The sequence below is a fragment of the Euprymna scolopes genome, chromosome 15, assembly GCF_053919585.1.
Source record: "Euprymna scolopes isolate OS-2025 chromosome 15, ASM5391958v1, whole genome shotgun sequence".
Lineage (NCBI taxonomy): Eukaryota > Metazoa > Mollusca > Cephalopoda > Sepiida > Sepiolidae > Euprymna > Euprymna scolopes.
Window position 1 is genome coordinate 5,118,125 of NC_136496.1, and position 21,516 is coordinate 5,139,640.

The following is a 21,516-nucleotide window of genomic DNA, read 5'->3' on the forward strand; positions in this document are numbered from 1 at the left end:
AATTCTAAAGCAGCATGCATAAGTCCAGTACAAACAGACAAAAGTTTATTGAAACTAGAAGTAATTTTAAGAAAGAAATAGCGACAGCTAAGAGAGAATATACCGAAACCACCAGAAAACGTATCAAAGCACAGAAATTAGGAAAAAAAGTTTGAAAATACCTTTTAGATATCGTGTCAAGCTAGTCTAATGGTTATCGTACTTAACTCACTGTCTTTAGGTTTTGGCTTCGATCTCAGCTTGATTATTTTTTTTTGTTTTACTAATGAGATCAAAGCCAGTGAGTTAAGTACGATAACCATTAGACTAGCTTGACACAATATCTAAAAGGTATTTTCAAACTACTTATTCTTAGCATAAAATGTGAACTAGTCACGCATGCGCCTTCGTAAAACAGTCGACAAACATACAAAAATCCGATGATTCCCACATATAAATTTTTTAATTTTGACCCCTTAGCAGCCCGTTTCTGGATGGAAAATGGATTTAAAAAGTTTTCCATGTGTCTGAATATCCTATATACGAAATTTCAAATCTGTAGATGAAAAAAAAATGAGGATTTTTATTATTTACATTTTTATAAATGCTGTCTTTTTAAAATAATATATCTGTCTTTCACAAGTTTTATCACAAAATTTTGTCATTTTTTTTTTTTTTTTTACACAGGCATCACCACATTATCAAGGCCAAGAGGCCACTCGAGGATAAGGGTTAAAGAGTGTACAGTAGAAATTGCACAATATAGTAATCATTAGTAATGGAAATTCGGTAAATTTGTTAACTTATATGGAACGGCTGATCAAGAACTTGTTTACGTTAGACTTGAAGACAACCATATTGTACTCAACCGGAAAGCAGGAAAACATAAACAATGTAAGAATGTTTTTTTTATTAACATTTCTTGTGTTAAAAAAAAAAAAAAAAAAAAAAAAAACTTATTTTAAACATTTTGAAAAAAAAGTTTCTTTGTGAAATTTTTTTTCAGATGAAAATATTTTAAGTATTTAAAAAATTATTTATAGAAATGTAAACTATGAAAGTTAAAATTACTTTTTTTGAAATGAAATATTTCCATATGAATATATTTTAAATATATTATTGTCTTCTATTTTGAAAAAGAGAGGTCCCTTTCTCTCGAAATTAATCAAAGTTCCATACCACCCACGGACCTTACATACACCGGACATACCAGCAACTTGGTTTAAAAAAAAAAAAAAAATTATAAAAATGTAAAAAATAATTTTTTTTCATTTTATTATTTCATGATAAAAGAAGAAGTGGTTCCATAAGGTTTAGAGTATTTTGTTTTATGCTTAGCAACTTCCATTCCATATTTAGGTAAACTGAGTCAACTCCTGGCGTCTTAACTTTGCCTACTGAATTTTTGGACATAACCGACAATAGATCACAAACGAGTATGTAAACAAAAATATATTGTTTTTGATGAATTTTCCATTTGTATTTCATTTAAAATAATAATAACGATTATTTCCTTTTTTCTGGGATCTTTCCACTCAATAAATTATCTAAAAGATATCTGAAAGAAGAGAAGGGGGGGGGTTCACTAAAAATAAAACTACTTGATCAATTTAAGTGACTTTTTAGTGTATAATATTTTTTTTCAATTACAGGTAAGTACATCGTACAGGTTTTTCTTTCTTTTATTTTTAATATAGGGGAAGGGATTCTTGGACGAGCACCATAACTTCTATTAAATATTTATTTATATTCTAACGCAAATAGATCACAAACGTGTGTATAGGTAACCGAAAAAAATATATATATTCAGAAAAATTATCCAATTGAATTTCCTTTAAATTTGCACTTCCCAAAAAAAAAATAACGATTAATCCCTCCCACCCCATCCTAGGATCTTTCCATTCAGTGGATTTTCTAAGAGACATTTAGAAAAGGTGGGGAGGTTGTTTTCTTGTGTCCCTTGACTACCATGCTATTAACAATGTCTCCTCTTCTCTGTTAATGCCTCCTCCCCCCCACCTCCAACTGGTCAGTCAGGGCGTCTGGCCACATTCCTTGGCCAGAGTAATGGATCAATAGCAGTAGGGTCAGTCCATTGTGTTTCTATTAAGACAAACGGTTTTCTGGATCCTGTTGTTTCCAGTGTCCAGTCTCTGGATGACTCATGACTAATAATTGGATGAGTCAGCACTATGTCATCAAGAGAAGAGAGAGGGGGGGGGTGACTGCCAGGTAAAATGGCTGAATGGAGGGAGAGACAAGGGGAAGAAGAGGAGGAGGAGAAGGAAGGGCTGGCTACTACTTGGACCAGTTTAACAGTTTAATCTAGTGCCTTTACTCTTACTAGCCTTTGGGGATAAAAGAAGCCTGGGGGGGGGGCACAGCAATAAAGTGGGAGGAAAGCAAGAAACAAAAATGCCAGGCTAGGAATGTAGACCATTAGGAGAAGAAGGAGGGGGAGGGGGGGAGACAAAAATGGGGCCTTCTGTCTCACATAGCCATGAGGGAATCTTATCAGATTTGTCCTGTGAAACAAAGAAAAATTAATATTACATAAATTTTTTCCACCATTTTGTACAATAAAGTGTTCAAAAACCAAATAACAAATAAATGTTACCAAAGGCAAGATAAGTAACTCTTCTACCTAAGATAAGCGCTCAGAAAAAAAAAAACAAAAAAAACAGTAAACAAAATACTGGTAGAAATAAAAATCGCAGTAACATTTATTGGGTGAGTATTTTGTTTAATTTTCGATTTTTGGGCAATTATTGCGACTTTAAGATGTGACCTTCACATGTACGCCATTTTTTCTTGTTCTAACGTATCCCTCAACACTATTTGTGCTTCAAACTAAATAAACGCTTTAAAATGAGTTAAAACATCAAAAATGTATCCAGGTAGGCAGAAGAGTAACTTACCTTGCCTTTGGTAACATTTATTTGTTGCATATTTGTTATTTGAACATGTTTTCGTTTTGTTGGCTATACTACAAAGTGTCCTAAATATATATATAAAGTTAGTGTGTATGTGTATATGTTTATGTGTACAGGATTCCCTCCTAAACTAATTATGGTGCTACCAGATCAGGCTGTCTGAAAATACTGGCTTCCGGAGATAAATGCACTTAACATTGATGCTATTGTTTATTTTTTCCCTTCCCCTTTGCTAAACTCAATAATCTTCTGCAAAGCAAAAAAAAAAAAAATTTTTTTTACAAACCAAACATCATGAATAAATATTTAAAGATAAAAAATTTTAAGCATTTTTTTTTTTTTTTTTTTTTTTTTTTTACTTGGGAGTCTCAGCTCCAATCTATCAATTGATGCCTCTGTTCAGTCTCGAAAGACAAAGGATACCCCCTGCAGGGATAGCTGTGCATATAATTGTGAGGCAAGGGTTGCGCAATCCCTAACCACACCTCTCCTGAATCAGCACTGTTTGAGTTCAGTGGAAAGGAGAAGACTAGGACGACTGGAAACAATGCCGAGATAAGCGGAGAGCACATACAGCACCTGGAAATCACAAATGGTCACCCATTTAGTACTGATCAGGTTCAACGTTGCTTAACTTTGGTGATACAGCAGGAACCGGTGTATCAATGTAATTATGCCGTATGCTGTAATCTATGCTTCCCCCCACCTTGTTAAACTTTCACAAAAAACACTCGTCTAGCTGAAACCATTATCAATAATTTCCTCCATTCTTTCTCTGTGCCTAAACCAAAATGCAGAACATTCCATGAACAAAATTTTCTTTCTTCGCCAAACTTTCACGAAAAACATTCGTTTAGCCAAAACCACTATCAATAATTTCCCACGCTCTTTATCTATACCTAAACCTAAACGTAGATTCCATGAACAAAGCTCCTTAGAACTGCACGCGTGTGGAACTCTCTTCTGATTGCCTGCTTTCCAGCTGACTACAATCTGTCTTCAAGTCCAATGTAAACAAGTTCTTGATGAACCGTCCACCCTAAGTAATCCAATTTACAAAATTCCCACTACTTATGTTTACTACGCTATAATCACACTGACTTATGTATACCTATTAACCCTTATCCTCGAGTGCCCTCTGGGCCTTGATAAGTGGTGATTCCTGTGTTAAAAAAAACAAACAAACAAAAGAAACTTCTTCTGTTTACATGCTTTCCAGCTGACTACAATATGGTTGTCTCCAAGTTCAGCGTAAACAAGTTCTTGATGAAACGTCCCCTTAAGTAATCGGATTTACCAAATTTCCGCTACTAACAATTACTATGATATTTTCCCATTGACTACCGTACACACATTAAACCTTATCCTTGAGTGGCCTCCGGACCTTGATAAGTGGTGACTCCCAATTTTAAAAACAAATTCAGCATTATCAAGGCCCGAAAGCCACTCGAGGATAAGGTGGTAGTGTAGTAATCGTTAATGGTGTAAATTGGGTGGAATTTGATTTTTTTATGGGGACGGCTCAACAAGAATTTGTTTATATTAGATTTGAAGGCTTCTATGTTGTATTCAATCGGGAAGCATTCCAGCAAAACAGTGTTCCACAGGCGGGCAGTTCTGGGAAAGAAACTTTGTTCATGGAATTTGCAGTTAGATTTAGGCACAGATAGAGAGTGGGAGAAATCGTATATAGTGGTTGTAGCTAGTCAAGTGGTTTTTTTTTTTTTGTGAAAATTTGGCAAAGGGGGACCATAGATTGGAGGTCATCAAAGCGTGAAAACCTTTGAACCTGAAAAGGTTGATATGCTGTAAAACAAACAACCAAACCAAAACACCATGAATAAATATAGGAAAATATTAAAAAACTTTTCAAAATTACTAGATTCAGCATTAAATAATGTGGGAATGCCTCAGGCGTTGATCTTTGGACCACTATTATTCCTGATATTCATCAATGATTTCTCTGATAATATTGGGTCTGAGATGGGTATATTTGCTGATGATACAATGCTCTATAACATGGATGAGGGAAGAACAGATGTACATAAATCCAAGACTATGGCTGAATCCTTAGAAAATTACCTCCAAACCGTAGTTGAATGGGGATGTAAATGGATGGTGACATTTAATGCTAGTAAGACTAAGCTGCTCTCCTTTAACAATTACAAGAAACCTCTCCGACCACCGATATCCATGAAAAATAACTACCTACCTGAGAATTCTTTCTTCAAACTCCTCAGCTTAAAATTCACAGGAAATATGAACAGGAATAAATACATTGAGGACATTGCAAAGGCTGCTGCAAGGAAGGTGGGCTCCCTCTATCGTGCTAGAAAACTGCTCACACCAGAGAGTATCCTGTACCTATAAGGCCACCATTCGCCCATGTATGAAGTATTGTTGCTGCATCTACCACTAGTCTCTTCCTCTTGGATAGGTTAAAAAAAAAAAAAAAAAAAAAAAAAAAAAAAATGGTCTGTCCCATCGTTGCAATGTTGCATCCCTGTGCCTGTTTTACTAGTATTTTAATGGAATGTGTGCTGATGAACTCATTACACTTGTGCCCCCTCGACGTACATATCCCTGAGAAACCTGCTTAGCAACAAAATGATACCCCATCACTGTTGAGGTCAGAAAGTTTTCTACTGAAGTAGTACAATTTGGGAAGCCGGTAGCAGGAAGGGAATTCCAAAGTCTAGCTGTTCGAGGGAAGAAGATATGCAGAAGTCTAGCTGTTCGAGGAAAGAAGATATGCAGAAGTTCAAATGCAATGTAAACAAGACAGATGCAATATTCCATCAATGGAACAGAGGTTGAAGCTTAGATGACGGTTCAGGATCTATCAGGTTGGTGACTCTCTTTTGAGCCTTGTCAAGGAGCAAGAGACTAGTAGCAGATGTACCAGGTTCAAAAGAGTCGCAAATCTGATAGGCCCTGAACTGGCACCTAAGCTTCAGCCTCTGTCCCATCGACGAAACGTTGCATCCCTCTGCTTGTTCTATAAGTATTTTAATGATGAATGCTCTAGCGAACTGCGGACACTTGTGCCCTCACGATGTAGACACCCTCAACAAACCCGACAGGCAGCAAAATCCCACCCCCACACAATAGAGATCCCTCGATGTAAAAGATCTTTCTACTCCAGTAGTTTCTTCCCCAGAACCGCTAGACTCTGGAATTCCATTCCAGGTCCCTGCTTCCCCAACTGTACTGACATGCAGAAGTTCAAGTGTAACGTGAATCGACATCTTGCTGCCCAAATCCCAACATAGTACCCCAGTAGTTGCTGCCCCTGATAGTAGCCCCCTACACCAAAGTGGCAGTGTGTCTTGTTTGGGGTGAAAATGTAAAAAAAAAAAAAAATAAATAAATAAATAAAAAAGAAAAAATTAAACAAGACGAGAAGGGAGATAGCGTTATTAACATTTTAAACTTGAATTCAGGCCATTCAATTAAACACAGGTTCTTCCGGTCGGGTTATATACTTTAACTCACAACTGATATTTCCATTCTCTGATTTTGCTGCTTGCCCAAGCATTGGATAAGCAGCAAAATCCCACCCTGTCACTGTAGAAGTTTCCAGATGTGAAAAAGCTTTCTACTCTAATAACCGCTTGCCTTTGGAATTCCCTCCTTGCTCCTGTTTTCCTTGACTGTACCAACATGCAGAAATTTAAATGTAATGTGAACAAACATTTCATTATACAACGTCCCATCTAGAGGATGCCCTTTTAAATCTGGGCCTTAATCATCGTAAAGACTGGTTGCGATTAAAGTGAGGATAAATGTTAATGTGATGGAAAGATTGTCGAAAGATGAGCAAAAATTTGTGGCATCAGCAATGTCTTTTTGTAACCTCGTCAGGGAGGCGGGTGTTTGTTCACGATCTTACCTCATGGGACCAAATGATGTAATCAAGCTGTCACCAGTCCCTAGATGCAAGGGCTAACCCTAAGTCCCAGTGGCTACACTTTTATCTTTGTCTAGTGAAGAACCCTTCAAAATGTAACCAGACACTTACTTGTTACTGGAACTACCACTCTAATGCTCAGCACGCACAAAACAGGCATGACTTTAAGTCTGTGTGGTAATACCCTTAACTGATTGGTTGGCTGTTTGTCGTCAGATACTGTGGTTTGAGTTCTACTCATAAGTGCTATGGTGAATGGCTGGCATATTGCTTCTCTCCATGAAATCTGGGCTTGTTTTGTTGTCAGCATTGTAAATAACTGTTTTCAAATCCAAGCAATTCAATAAACAATAATAACTCAGAGATCATTTTCTTATAAACAAGAATAATTATTCATAAGATATCTCAGGTCCAAAGAAAAGCTAAACTATTTGGGTTCTTAACAGTTTCAAGATGCAGGATTTTTTCAACTTGAATTTCTTGATTTCTCAGTCAGAGGAGAAAGCGCTTTTTCATTTTCGTCTTTTGGAGAAGTTTCCAGCTTTTGAGCTTTAGCCCAAAAACCTGTGTGTACAATCCAACGACCAAGTTCTGTCTCTCGGCCAAACAATCGTTTTATGAGCTTTGAAATCTCTCCTCTTTCTAGGTAGTAATAGCGGCTTTGTCTGGGCGTAAGATATGCTTAAATATGATGTTTTAATTTGTCCAGGCTCTGTATATATTATAATAGAGTCGTGATTTCAAAAGTAAAAAAAAAAAAAAAGTATTTAGGTGCCATCAGCTAGAATCAAAATTGAAACTGTAGCATTCGAAGCTGGTGACGTTACCACTGTGTCAAGGTGACACGCACATGAATTGATTAAAAATTAAAAATAAACTAAGATGAATGTACAAAATGTATAATGATTTTTTTCAATTGCGACCAAAAGTTTTCAGTTCGTGTTGTGTTAGAAAATTACTCACACCAAAGAATATCCCATATATTTACAAAGTGACCATCCGCACTTGCATGGAATTTTGTTGCTACATCTGATCTGGAGCATCTACCATTAGTCTCTCACTGTTAAACGGGATCAAAAGAGTCCCAAATCTAATACGTCTTACACTATCGGCCAAGCTCCAACCTCTGCCCCATCACCACAAGGTTGTATTCCTGTATCTGTTTTATAAGTACTTCAATGGAAAGTGAAGTGATGAACTCGTAGCCCTTTTGCACCTCTACATACATACTCTAATATTTTGCACCTTGACATACAAACTCCTGACTAACCAGACAAGCGGCAAAATCCCACCCTATTACTGCTGAGTTTCCTAAATACCAGAAACCCTACTCTAAAATTTTCTTCCCCCAGATTACTAGACTTTGGAATTCCCTCCTAGTTTCCAGTTTCCCTGACTGTAATAACCGGCAGAAGTTTGAATATAATGTGAACAGACATATTGTTGCTCAACTCCCCACAGTCTTCCATTAGACACAATTCCAAATAGTAATATGTATTGTTTATTTGGGGGAAAAAAAAGTTTTTAAACGATTACAAATCTCATGATTTAAATATATTCTTATTTTTTTTATTTTAGAAACATTGAAATCATCTTCAAACAAATGATAAAAATACAAAAAGATGATAAAATTAAATCCGATATAACAAACTGGATGATTGATTCATGGAAATAACGTCATATAAATTTTTTTTTTTTAATTTCTCATAATTTAAATTGTTCAATCAAGCAAGTTTTTAAAGTTTCCAAAGATTAACTTTTTTTTTTTTTTTTTGCAATATGAGATGCAGTTTAAAAAAAAAAAAAAAGGAATAAATAAAATACTAAGTATTTTGTTAGTGTTAAATATAAAATTTTAAATATATTAAAAAAAAAATTAGGAGGAGGAGGGGGTAAAGATGAAAGAAGGTAATGAATTATGATTATTTCAATGAATTTTTAAAACCTTTTTCATTAGTGATCTAGAAAAATAAGAAATGAACGATGCAAATCCATTTCTATCATTTTTTTTTCTTAAATAATACTTTTAGTTAAAGAACACTAAGGTGATATTAATACATACATATATATATATATATATATATATATATATATGTATGTATGTATATAAAATAGATTATAGAACTTAGAAAGCCAAATAATGATATGCTTCTGATTTTTTCCTCAAAAATAAATGTTTTATCTTAAAGATCTTTAGGATAAAATTATTTTTAAGAAGAAAAATAACATTGTTATTTTGCTTTCTAATTCAAATATGAAACTATTTTCAAAGTGCCAGTATGTATATATATATATATATATATATTACACACACACAAGTGAGCTAAAACTAGGTGGACAGCAAGGAGAAAGTAGGCTGAAACATTTGGTACGCCAGCTTCAAAAGACAAACCATTTACCATAATCATGACAAATGTTTTGTTTTTTTTATTGTCCACCTACTTTTGACTCGCCCTATATATATATATATATATATATATATATATATATAAATAATATACACACACACAGAGAAAGTTTAAGTTAAATGACCAAAACAATTCAAGATATTCCCAGGATATCAAATATTACAAATAAATTGGATATTACGAATCCCAAGGATATTTTTTTAAATACTGCATATAAAAATAAAGTCATTAGTTAACAGATTCTGTTAAACAAGGCTTTCATATTATAACATAACATTTAATTATCATAATAAACTAATAATTTAATTATTATAATAAACTAATAATAATTAAATTATTAGTTTATTATAATAATTAAATTATCATAAACTAATAATTTAATTATCATAATAAAATATTAATTTAATTAAAACTAATAATTTGATTATTATAATAAACTAATAATTTAATTATTATAATAAAGCTCTGAAAATCAGCACTTAATGTCTGTAATTACAAACATTGATTCCTCCTCCATGAATATGACCCCCCCCCCATATCTCCCATCATGATGCCGAGCAATTAACCAAATACAATCTGAATAATGATCTTTATTTCTAAAAGACAAACTTTAACGGCAAATGAAGACTGTTTAACAATTATGCAAATATCTATAATCATCGCGAGCTCAACAATGTTGTCACATCACTGATATTGGGGGGGGGGGCAGAGCTTCGGAAACGAGTCAGAGACAAATATGATAAACAAATAAGATAACAAGATTCCATCTATGTCATTCATTTAATTAACAAGGCTGACATCTTTTTTCTTTTTTTTTTTTCTAGTGGGGGTTGGGGGTGTTTTGGTCAAGTCAATTTTGCAGAATTGGATCCAGGAAGGTTTTGAAAATAATCCAGAGATCCAGATTTCCATTCTCTGTAATATTCTTAACAATATCACAAGGTTTTCAAAAAAAAAAAAAAAAAAAAAAAAACTCAGTTTTCAATTAATAAAGAAAATAGTCAACAATTTTTTTAGATTTTGTGATTTCATAAGAGAAAAAGAAAATGTTCATAAATCCCTGTTGATGTAAGATGCATTGAACTGAAGGAATTTCACTGAAGAGGATAATTAAGACATTTGGATTGGGATGAGAGGGGACAATTAGAAAGCAGCTGCTTTTCAGGATTCATTTTCTTTATCTTCTTCATCTTCATAATCTTCCACATCATCTTCGTCGTCGTCGTCATCATCATCTTCAATGTCCTAAAAGTAAAAAGTTTTATAATTTTTAATATTCTGCCAAAATTTATAATACCCCCACCTTCTCACTGAAAATTTATAGATTTTCTAAGGCAATAAAAGTACTTGTAAATGGCTTTTACTAAATTTTCTTTCTGGTTTTTCATGAGTGTTGGTTTCAATAGATAATTCGTTGTGTGCAGAGGATGGTGAGAAACTCCTTTTACTTTATCTACAAATCACTAAGCAACATGAAAATATTGAACGAGATAAAGCGTCTGATAAATACGTTGCGAAACGGTTGAACCTATCTTTTGCAAATTTTCACACAAAGGTAATTTATATGTCTGGCAGTGTTCTTAGATATGTTTTGTACAGAAATTCATCTGATAAAAAAAAAAAACATCTTAAGTCTTTTTTCTATTACAAATAAAAAAATTTTTTTACAGGGGAATATTTTACATTACACCAGTCAAGGAAAATAAAATCTCAGCAAATCATTTCTTCTTTATGAAAAAAAAAAAAAATTACTGTTATCTAGAGATATAGCTCAGTGGTAGATCATTCGACTACAGATCGAATGATTCCCTGTTGAAGCCCGGGTGTATCTCACCATTTTATTTTAATTTTTACTTATTAATGAGTTCAATTTACGATAAAAGAAGAGGTACCATTTAAAATTGTCACAAATCATTTCTTCGTTTGCATATTTTAAAACGAAACATTAATCAGAAGTGACTTTTCCAAGGCATTCATAGTCAAGCCCAAATATCAGTTGACGTGATATTGTAAGCAAACAGACTAAATTTGATGAATAACATTATCATTAAAAAAAATTTGTTTTGCGAATTAGTCCACCAGACAAATTATTCCTCATAATATATGATAGTCAACAGAGGATCAATTCTATAATACATAACGCAATCTACATAAATTAAAATATCATGTTAAAGCGTGTTGTACGACTAGGCAATGCCGAGTGTCCAGCTAGTATAATCTAGTTTAAGAACGTAATTCTTTTTACAATTTTCTTATTTTATTCTAACCGAGGACGGGGCATCCTATTGCTCATTATTTCATACATTCCAACCTAGAGATCTTTCTAGAATTTTAACCTTCCCATTTAAGTGCATTTGTTTGCATCTTTCTGGTTCACTGGGTATATTTGCTAAGTTTTTTTTTTTATTTTTTTATTCTTATTCATGGGTCGGGTTGCTCCTATAATTACTGGAATGATGGAAATCTCCCTAAAATTCCAATTTCTTTTCATATCATACATAAGACGTTGGTATTCTGTTATCTTTTTCTTCTCCGTTCTATTAGACCTAGAATGATTGAGGACACTAAATTGCAACGTCTCTTTCTCCTTGTTCCCTATCACTATGTTAGGTTTAATAGTTTTGTTTTCTAAGTACATAACTCTAGGAATTGCGTAGTCACAGTGGATGGTGTATGACTTATTTCCAACTGTTCTTTCTGGTAAACATGTTCCCAGGACTTTCTGCTGCATTCGATATTCAACTTTTTATAAATCGTCCAGTGGAGATATTTACACACTCCCTTGTGTCACATTGTATATTAGCCGTGCCCTCTCACTTTACAGGTGGATGTCAGGTGACTCACATTTTCTACTTCTGTGTGGCAGAACGTGCACTTGTTGTCATTGCTGAGACCACTCATCTTTTTAAAAGCTTTGGTCATCAAGCCTTGATATTGAGCAGCCATTATAATACTCTCCTGATCGCAGTGGAGCAATCCTCTTTTTATCCATACTTGGATTAAAACAGAATTAAATATTTTGTATATGATAGTCTTGAATATGATGGTCTATAAGGTCTCGAATATGATGGTCTATAAGGTCTCGAATATGATGGTCTATAAGGTCTCGAATATGATGGTCTATAAGGTCTCGAATATGATGGTCTATAAGGTCTCGAATATGATGGTCTATAAGGTCTCGAATATGATGGTCTATAATGTCTTGTCTTGTATATGATGGTCTATTATGCACGCAAAAAAAACTCAAAAAACAATTAGATTGGCTTTACTTTATATATGTTGTTTGAAAGTCGATGGTCTAACAGGAGGATTAGTTCTATATATGCAAAAGAAAAACACATTTACTCATCAAATTTCCATTGGGCTTCATGATCTTTCGACTGTGCTGATCATATTTACATTAGATTGAGAAAGAGAAGCAAGAACCAAAATGGGATCAGCTTTAAATACTCACCAGTTCACCGAGTTCTTTCAATTTCTTTTTATATTGATCAATTCGACTGTCCTGGTCGGCTAAAAGCACAAGGAGGTCCTCTTGTTCTTTTTTCAGGGTTTCTGTGTCAACCAAAATGTTTTCTTTCTCAGCATTTAAGCTGCTTTTTTCTTCTTCAAGTTTCTGGAGAAAAAGTTTTGGGAAAACAGAAATAAGAAATAGAAAGTAAAAAAAGGAAAGAATAACGAGGAAAGAGAATAAAAAAAAAGAAAAGTTGAGAGCAAATAGTAAAAAAAAAAAAAAAAGTTGAGGGCAAATAGTAAAAAAAAAAAAAAAAGTTGAGAGCAAATAGTAAAAAAAAAAAAAAAAAGTTGAGGGCAAATAGTAAAAAAAAAAAAAAAAAGTTGAGAGCAAATAGTAAAAAAAAAAAAAGAAAAGTTGAGAGCCAATAGTAAAAAAAAAAAGAAAAGTTGAGAGCAAATAGTAAAAAAAAAAGAAAAGTTGAGAGCAAATAGTAAAAAAAAAAGAAAAGTTGAGAGCAAATAGTAAAAAAAAAAAAAAAAAAGAAAAGTTGAGAGCAAATAGTAAAAAAAAAAAAAAGAAAAGTTGAGAGCAAATAGTAAAAAAAAAAAAAAAAAAGAAAAGTTGAGAGCAAATAGTAAAAAAAAAAAAAAAAAGTTGAGGGCAAATAGTAAAAAAAAAAAAAAAAAGTTGAGGGCAAATAGTAAAAAAAAAAAAAAAAGTTGAGGGCAAATAGTAAAAAAAAAAAAAAAAGTTGAGAGCAAATAGTAAAAAAAAAAAAAAAAAGTTGAGGGCAAATAGTAAAAAAAAAAAAAAAAAGTTGAGAGCAAATAGTAAAAAAAAAAAAGAAAAGTTGAGAGCAAATAGTAAAAAAAAAAAAAAAAGTTGAGAGCAAATAGTAAAAAAAAAAAAAAAAAGTTGAGGGCAAATAGTAAAAAAAAAAAAAAAAAGTTGAGGGCAAATAGTAAAAAAAAAAAAAAAGTTGAGGGCAAATAGTAAAAAAAAAAAAAAAAGTTGAGAGCAAATAGTAAAAAAAAAAAAAAAAAGTTGAGGGCAAATAGTAAAAAAAAAAAAAAAAGTTGAGAGCAAATAGTAAAAAAAAAAAAAAAAAGTTGAGGGCAAATAGTAAAAAAAAAAAAAAAAAGTTGAGAGCAAATAGTAAAAAAAAAAAAAGAAAAGTTGAGAGCAAATAGTAAAAAAAAAAAGAAAAGTTGAGAGCAAATAGTAAAAAAAAAAGAAAAGTTGAGAGCAAATAGTAAAAAAAAAAGAAAAGTTGAGAGCAAATAGTAAAAAAAAAAAAAAAAAAAAGAAAAGTTGAGAGCAAATAGTAAAAAAAAAAAAAAGAAAAGTTGAGAGCAAATAGTAAAAAAAAAAAAAAAAGAAAAGTTGAGAGCAAATAGTAAAAAAAAAAAAAAAAAGTTGAGAGCAAATAGTAAAAAAAAAAAAAAAAGTTGAGGGCAAATAGTAAAAAAAAAAAAGAAAAGTTGAGGGCAAATAGTAAAAAAAAAAAAAAAAAGTTGAGGGCAAATAGTAAAAAAAAAAAAAAAAAGTTGAGGGCAAATAGTAAAAAAAAAAAAAAAAGTTGAGAGCAAATAGTAAAAAAAAAAAAGAAAAGTTGAGAGCAAATAGTAAAAAAAAAAAAAAAAGTTGAGAGCAAATAGTAAAAAAAAAAAAAAAAAGTTGAGGGCAAATAGTAAAAAAAAAAAAAAAAGTTGAGGGCAAATAGTAAAAAAAAAAAAAAAAAGTTGAGGGCAAATAGTAAAAAAAAAAAAAAAAGTTGAGAGCAAATAGTAAAAAAAAAAAAAAAAAGTTGAGGGCAAATAGTAAAAAAAAAAAAAAAAAGTTGAGAGCAAATAGTAAAAAAAAAAAAAGAAAAGTTGAGAGCAAATAGTAAAAAAAAAAAGAAGAGTTGAGAGCAAATAGTAAAAAAAAAAAAAGAAAAGTTGAGAGCAAATAGTAAAAAAAAAAAGAAAAGTTGAGAGCAAATAGTAAAAAAAAAAGAAAAGTTGAGAGCAAATAGTAAAAAAAAAAAAAAAAAGAAAAGTTGAGAGCAAATAGTAAAAAAAAAAAAAAAAGAAAAGTTGAGAGCAAATAGTAAAAAAAAAAAAAAAAAAGTTGAGAGCAAATAGTAAAAAAAAAAAGAAAAGTTGAGAGCAAATAGTAAAAAAAAAAGAAAAGTTGAGAGCAAATAGTAAAAAAAAAAGAAAAGTTGAGAGCAAATAGTAAAAAAAAAAAAAAAAAAGTTGAGAGCAAATAGTAAAAAAAAAAGAAAAGTTGAGAGCAAATAGTAAAAAAAAAAAAAGAAAAGTTGAGAGCAAATAGTAAAAAAAAAAAAAGAAAAGTTGAGAGCAAATAGTAAAAAAAAAAAGAAAAGTTGAGAGCAAATAGTAAAAAAAAAAAGAAAAGTTGAGAGCAAATAGTAAAAAAAAAAAAAAAAGAAAAGTTGAGAGCAAATAGTAAAAAAAAAAAAAAAAAAGTTGAGAGCAAATAGTAAAAAAAAAAAGAAAAGTTGAGAGCAAATAGTAAAAAAAAAAGAAAAGTTGAGAGCAAATAGTAAAAAAAAAAGAAAAGTTGAGAGCAAATAGTAAAAAAAAAAAAAAAGAAAAGTTGAGAGCAAATAGTAAAAAAAAAGAAAAGTTGAGAGCAAATAGTAAAAAAAAAAGAAAAGTTGAGAGCAAATAGTAAAAAAAAAAAAAAAAAAAGTTGAGAGCAAATAGTAAAAAAAAAAAAGAAAAGTTGAGAGCAAATAGTAAAAAAAAAAAAAAAAAGTTGAGGGCAAATAGTAAAAAAAAAAAAAAAAAGTTGAGAGCAAATAGTAAAAAAAAAAAAAGAAAAGTTGAGAGCAAATAGTAAAAAAAAAAAGAAAAGTTGAGAGCAAATAGTAAAAAAAAAAAAAGAAAAGTTGAGAGCAAATAGTAAAAAAAAAAAGAAAAGTTGAGAGCAAATAGTAAAAAAAAAAGAAAAGTTGAGAGCAAATAGTAAAAAAAAAAAAGAAAAGTTGAGAGCAAATAGTAAAAAAAAAAAGAAAAGTTGAGAGCAAATAGTAAAAAAAAAAAAAGAAAAGTTGAGAGCAAATAGTAAAAAAAAAAAAAAAAAAAAAAAAAAAGAAAAGTTGAGAGCAAATAGTAAAAAAAAAAGAAAAGTTGAGAGCAAATAGTAAAAAAAAAAAGAAAAGTTGAGAGCAAATAGTAAAAAAAAAAGAAAAGTTGAGAGCAAATAGTAAAAAAAAAAAAAAAAGTTGAGAGCAAATAGTAAAAAAAAAAAAAAAAGTTGAGGGCAAATAGTAAAAAAAAAAAAAAAAGTTGAGAGCAAATAGTAAAAAAAAAAAAAAAAAAGTTGAGAGCAAATAGTAAAAAAAAAAAGAAAAGTTGAGAGCAAATAGTAAAAAAAAAAAAGAAAAGTTGAGAGCAAATAGTAAAAAAAAAAAAAGAAAAGTTGAGAGCAAATAGTAAAAAAAAAAAAAGAAAAGTTGAGAGCAAATAGTAAAAAAAAAAAGAAAAGTTGAGAGCAAATAGTAAAAAAAAAAAGAAAAGTTGAGAGCAAATAGTAAAAAAAAAAGAAAAGTTGAGAGCAAATAGTAAAAAAAAAAAAAAAAAAGAAAAGTTGAGAGCAAATAGTAAAAAAAAAAAAAAAAAAGTTGAGAGCAAATAGTAAAAAAAAAAAGAAAAGTTGAGAGCAAATAGTAAAAAAAAAAAGAAAAGTTGAGAGCAAATAGTAAAAAAAAAAGAAAAGTTGAGAGCAAATAGTAAAAAAAAAAAAAAAAAAAGAAAAGTTGAGAGCAAATAGTAAAAAAAAAAAAAAAAAAGTTGAGAGCAAATAGTAAAAAAAAAAAGAAAAGTTGAGAGCAAATAGTAAAAAAAAAAAAAAAAAGTTGAGGGCAAATAGTAAAAAAAAAAAAAAAAAGTTGAGGGCAAATAGTAAAAAAAAAAAAAAAAAGTTGAGAGCAAATAGTAAAAAAAAAAAAAAAAAGTTGAGGGCAAATAGTAAAAAAAAAAAAAAAAAGTTGAGAGCAAATAGTAAAAAAAAAAAAAGAAAAGTTGAGAGCAAATAGTAAAAAAAAAAAGAAGAGTTGAGAGCAAATAGTAAAAAAAAAAAAAGAAAAGTTGAGAGCAAATAGTAAAAAAAAAAAAAGAAAAGTTGAGAGCAAATAGTAAAAAAAAAAAAAAAAAGTTGAGCAAATAGTAAAAAAAAAAAGAAAAGTTGAGAGCAAATAGTAAAAAAAAAAAGAAAAGTTGAGAGCAAATAGTAAAAAAAAAAGAAAAGTTGAGAGCAAATAGTAAAAAAAAAAAAAAAAAAGAAAAGTTGAGAGCAAATAGTAAAAAAAAAAAAAAAAAGTTGAGAGCAAATAGTAAAAAAAAAAAGAAAAGTTGAGAGCAAATAGTAAAAAAAAAAAGAAAAGTTGAGAGCAAATAGTAAAAAAAAAAAAAGAAAAGTTGAGAGCAAATAGTAAAAAAAAAAAGAAAAGTTGAGAGCAAATAGTAAAAAAAAAAGAAAAGTTGAGAGCAAATAGTAAAAAAAAAAAGAAAAGTTGAGAGCAAATAGTAAAAAAAAAAAGAAAAGTTGAGAGCAAATAGTAAAAAAAAAAAGAAAAGTTGAGAGCAAATAGTAAAAAAAAAAAAGAAAAGTTGAGAGCAAATAGTAAAAAAAAAAAGAAAAGTTGAGAGCAAATAGTAAAAAAAAAAAGAAAAGTTGAGAGCAAATAGTAAAAAAAAAAAAAGAAAAGTTGAGAGCAAATAGTAAAAAAAAAAAGAAAAGTTGAGAGCAAATAGTAAAAAAAAAAGAAAAGTTGAGAGCAAATAGTAAAAAAAAAAAAAAAAAAAGAAAAGTTGAGAGCAAATAGTAAAAAAAAAAAAAGAAAAGTTGAGAGCAAATAGTAAAAAAAAAAAAAAAAAAAAGAAAAGTTGAGAGCAAATAGTAAAAAAAAAAAAAAAAAAAGAAAAGTTGAGAGCAAATAGTAAAAAAAAAAAAAAAAAAAAGAAAAGTTGAGAGCAAATAGTAAAAAAAAAAAAGATAGAAAAGAGAAGTAGAGAGAGAAACAAATATAGAGAATAGAGTGTGAAGTAAAATGTTATATGGCGTAAGAGAGATATTTTTATAACATAAAACCTTGAAATATTTTATAAGAAACAAGCTTATTGGAAAAAGAAAAAAAGGCAAAAATATTTTAAGTAAATCATTTTCAAAATCGATTTTAATCAGATAAGGCCAACAATAAAAACAATATGTATCAGTTTTTATGGATTGGTTGGTGATTTTTTTTTTTTTATACAGTGATCACCACTTATCAAGGCCCGGAAGCCACTCAGGGATAAGGGTTATTGCAAGTACAATTGATTTACGGCATATCAACCCTCTTCAGGTTATTTAATACCAAATCCAGTTATTTTGAAGAAAATTTTTTTTATTAGAAAATATATTTTTTTCAAGTCAGTTTCTATTTAACCCATAGTTGGGACCCTAACAGGTACTACCACTCCGGGTCAGAGTGGACCTGGGAGCAATGGCAATTAAAGGGTGGCTCCACACTTCCCAAAGCCCGCAAGCCAGGGCCTCACCATCGGATATAGTTTAAGGTCATATCCAGGACCAGTTTTTATGGAGGAAAAAAAAAAGTGAAAGTTTTGACAAAATAGTGAAATTATAAACTTTGAACTCAAGGAAATCGGATAAAAATTTTTCAAAATTACATTTTTCTTTCACCATAACACTATTTGCACAATAGCAAACAAAAAAAAAAAATTGTTTTTTTGATCTGAAACAAGGCAATAATGATGCTGATAATATTCGATTGACTTACAGTGAAAAAGAACCCAAGCAAGAGGAGAAGATAAAAAAGCCATGCAGACAAAATTAAATGGAAAAAAAAAAAAATGCAAATGAAGGTTTAAAAAAATTTTTTTTATAGGAGGTGGCAAACTTTAAAATAAGTCACAAAAAATATTTTATATTATACAAATATATGGTTTATTTCTAAGGATTATTTCTCGCATTTATAATTTAAATATAATTTTAGGCATATGCACACCTCCACATTATAGTGGCTCGTGTATATGGCATAACCTAAAAGTCCAATCTTCACAAACTCTACACATTAAATTAGGCCGTATTTTGGCTATGATGCATCTTCTAAGTAGTCTATTGTGTCTAGTCTATCAGCATAGACCTGGGACTTTGCATATCCTCCAAGAAAATACTTTAATGCGGTTAAATCACAAACAAATTTCATAAAATTATTTGTTCATCAAATATAAAGTTACACAATTTGCAAACACTGCTCAGGTGTCTCTTCATGATGAATTGCCAAACCAAGTTGAAATCAAAATCACTGATAGTGCAATTAAAGAAAATAGTTTTGTCAATTTAAAGTTTACTGCCTCTAAAAAAGTAAATAAAAAGAAAAAGAAAAAAAAAGAAACACCCTATAGAAATGAAAATGATTCTTGGCATCACCTACTGGTGCCCCTAACAAGGTGCCTTACTGTTTGTTTTTTTTTATTATCCAATTTTTAGTATTGATAATCCAATAATCATAAACTCTGGCAATCTCTATGAATTTTAACAAACAAGTAATTTTTATTTAAAATTTGACGAAATACATTGACAAGATTATGTGTTTATTCAACCATGTTGGGTGCTTCTAGATTAGACTACAGCAGTACAACCCCCCCCCCAATTATTTTGATGTTTGAATGTTTTGACGATTTCTAGAGATTCTCTAACGCAAATTTTTTCGAGTGCCGCATATCTGGAATATTAACATATTGTTGGCATGAGATGATGGAGTTCTGCACTTCATGGCCAAACTGCAGCATCTGCTTTGATTGTGCAAGCCTATCCTGTATCAACAAGCCCTATTGCAGTTGCCACAGATGTAGGTGGTATCTGGTTGTGAAAGTTCTGTTGCAGCCTTCTATCTGTGCTCTCTTCTCTCTCTCTCCACGGCAAAGCCATGTCGACAACATATCAAGTGACCATTTCTAGATTTAGCAGGAGTGAACTTGTTTATGATAACAAGAATGTGAAGTTCACGTTTAGTCTCAATCATTTAGCACATCTTGTATTTCTTGGTTCTAGTGAACTTTGAAAGAAGATCTTTCTTAACTATAATTGGTCTCAGCAATGTCAAATGCAAGTTCTGTCGCCCAGAAGTAGGGAGTGTGAGACACCTGACATCCAGTTATAGGGTTCTACTGGACAACAGCTATTACATAATGCGACACAATCGAGTATGTGAATATCTCTGCTGGGCCATCTATTAAAAGCTGAACATCGAACGTAGCAGCAAGTCATGAGATTTTACTATACCAGAAAGAACAGTTGGAAATAAGTTATACATTATTCACTGTGATCACGCAATCCCTACAGCAACATACTTAGAAAAAGGAGTTGTTAAACTCGATATAGTGAGATGGGACAAGAGGGAGAAAGTAGCAACCCTAGTTGAAGTCAGTGTCCCTAATGATGGTGGCTTAAACAGGGCTGAAAGCAAGAAGATAATTAATACCAACACGAAAAGAAACTGGAATCTTGAAATCTCCTTCATTCTAGTAATAATAGGAGCCACCGGACTCATGAAAAAGAATTTAAAAAACTACCTGCAAAATATACCAAGTGAACCAAGTGCAAAAGAGATCTAAACAACTGCATTTAAAGGAACAGCTAGAATCTTTAAAAAAAAATCTCTTGGTTAGAGTTTCTGAATTAGCAGATGAATTTCTGGCATTTCATGTAAAAATGAGAAAAAAATTGAGGGGGGATGCATAGAGAAATTTCTATTTTAAAACAAAATTGGTGCTTATTTATAATCCATCCCATGTAAAAAAAAAAAAACAAAAAGAAAAATATTTACGATTTATGTACCAACGTCAGAAAGAAAATATCATATACCAAAAATCACAAATAAATCAAATAGTTTTATTTTTATAAAGAAAATCATTTTTAAGCGAATTTGGGCTTTTCCAATACTCTCTCTCATGTTAAGAATGGCTTTCCAAAATCTTGCAAAAGTTTGAATTATTTGGAATTATCTCCCATGTCCTTTGAAAAATGGCGTTGAGAGATCAGCGATCATCATTCAGCCATAAAATTGGATTTTCTTTTTAATATTTAAAACTACTTGACCAATTTATAGAATTGTTTTTTTTTTTACAGTATTTTCTTTCCATCGCAAGTACATACACCATAAGGACTTTTCTTTAATTTTGGTATTTTTTCTTTTTTCTGGATAGGGGAAGTTATGGACTTGCATCCAAAAATTATGGCCAAACTCTGAGCAAGAAAAATGATATTTTAAAAAGTAATGGTTCCGTGGTAGTATTTTTCGTTGTGCGAAACATCAGTTGTTCAAGAATAATTTGTCCTGTCCAATTGTTTGCTGCAGATATTAATGAAATCGATACAGATTTATGGAATTAATAATTTTACTGAGGCATAGTTAGGGATGAATTAGAATTTGTCTTTACAATACCATATCTACTCTAGAAATTTTCTACTGAGCTGATCTGGTTAAAATTTTGTATGGACCTTTGTTATGACAAGGTGCAGCGAACTAAGTATTATGAGTATCCATTCAATGTGCCATTAGAGATTAGTATTTAATGTAAAAATGAACACAAATTTTACAACATCCAACCATCAACTTAGCATAAATACTCATTCTAACTCAACAGGCTAAAAAGCCTAGTACTTTTACTAACTACTAATCATAGTAAAAATAATGAAAAAACACCTAAATTACTAATAATACTAAAAACGCTACTACTACTAAGAAAAAAATTTGGGATTTTATTAAAAGTGTGAGAAACTGTTTCCTTCCTTATCATTAGCTATTAA

The 21,516-nt window shown here is 30.6% G+C and overlaps 1 protein-coding gene and 1 long non-coding RNA gene across 6 annotated transcripts in view; one reads left to right on the plus strand and one right to left on the minus strand.

The window, feature by feature from the left end:
- The first annotated feature begins 661 nt into the window (after positions 1-661).
- LOC145293705 (uncharacterized) overlaps positions 662-21,516 on the plus strand; it is an 89,399-nt gene continuing 68,544 nt past the window's right edge. Inside the window, exon 1 of the long non-coding RNA XR_013869752.1 lies at positions 662-873. This is a non-coding gene — a long non-coding RNA (uncharacterized LOC145293705). The remainder of the gene's footprint in view (positions 874-21,516) is intronic.
- Positions 9,997-21,516, minus strand: part of LOC145293702 (general vesicular transport factor p115-like) — a 129,882-nt gene continuing 118,362 nt past the window's right edge. For all 5 annotated transcript variants that reach the window (XM_080140130.1, XM_080140133.1, XM_080140132.1 and 2 more), the window contains 2 exons: positions 12,685-12,846; positions 9,997-10,475 (listed from right to left, as the gene is read on the minus strand). In XM_080140130.1, coding sequence (XP_079996256.1) covers positions 10,392-10,475; positions 12,685-12,846 — 246 coding nt within the window. In that variant the 3' untranslated portion in view covers positions 9,997-10,391. The remainder of the gene's footprint in view (positions 10,476-12,684; positions 12,847-21,516) is intronic.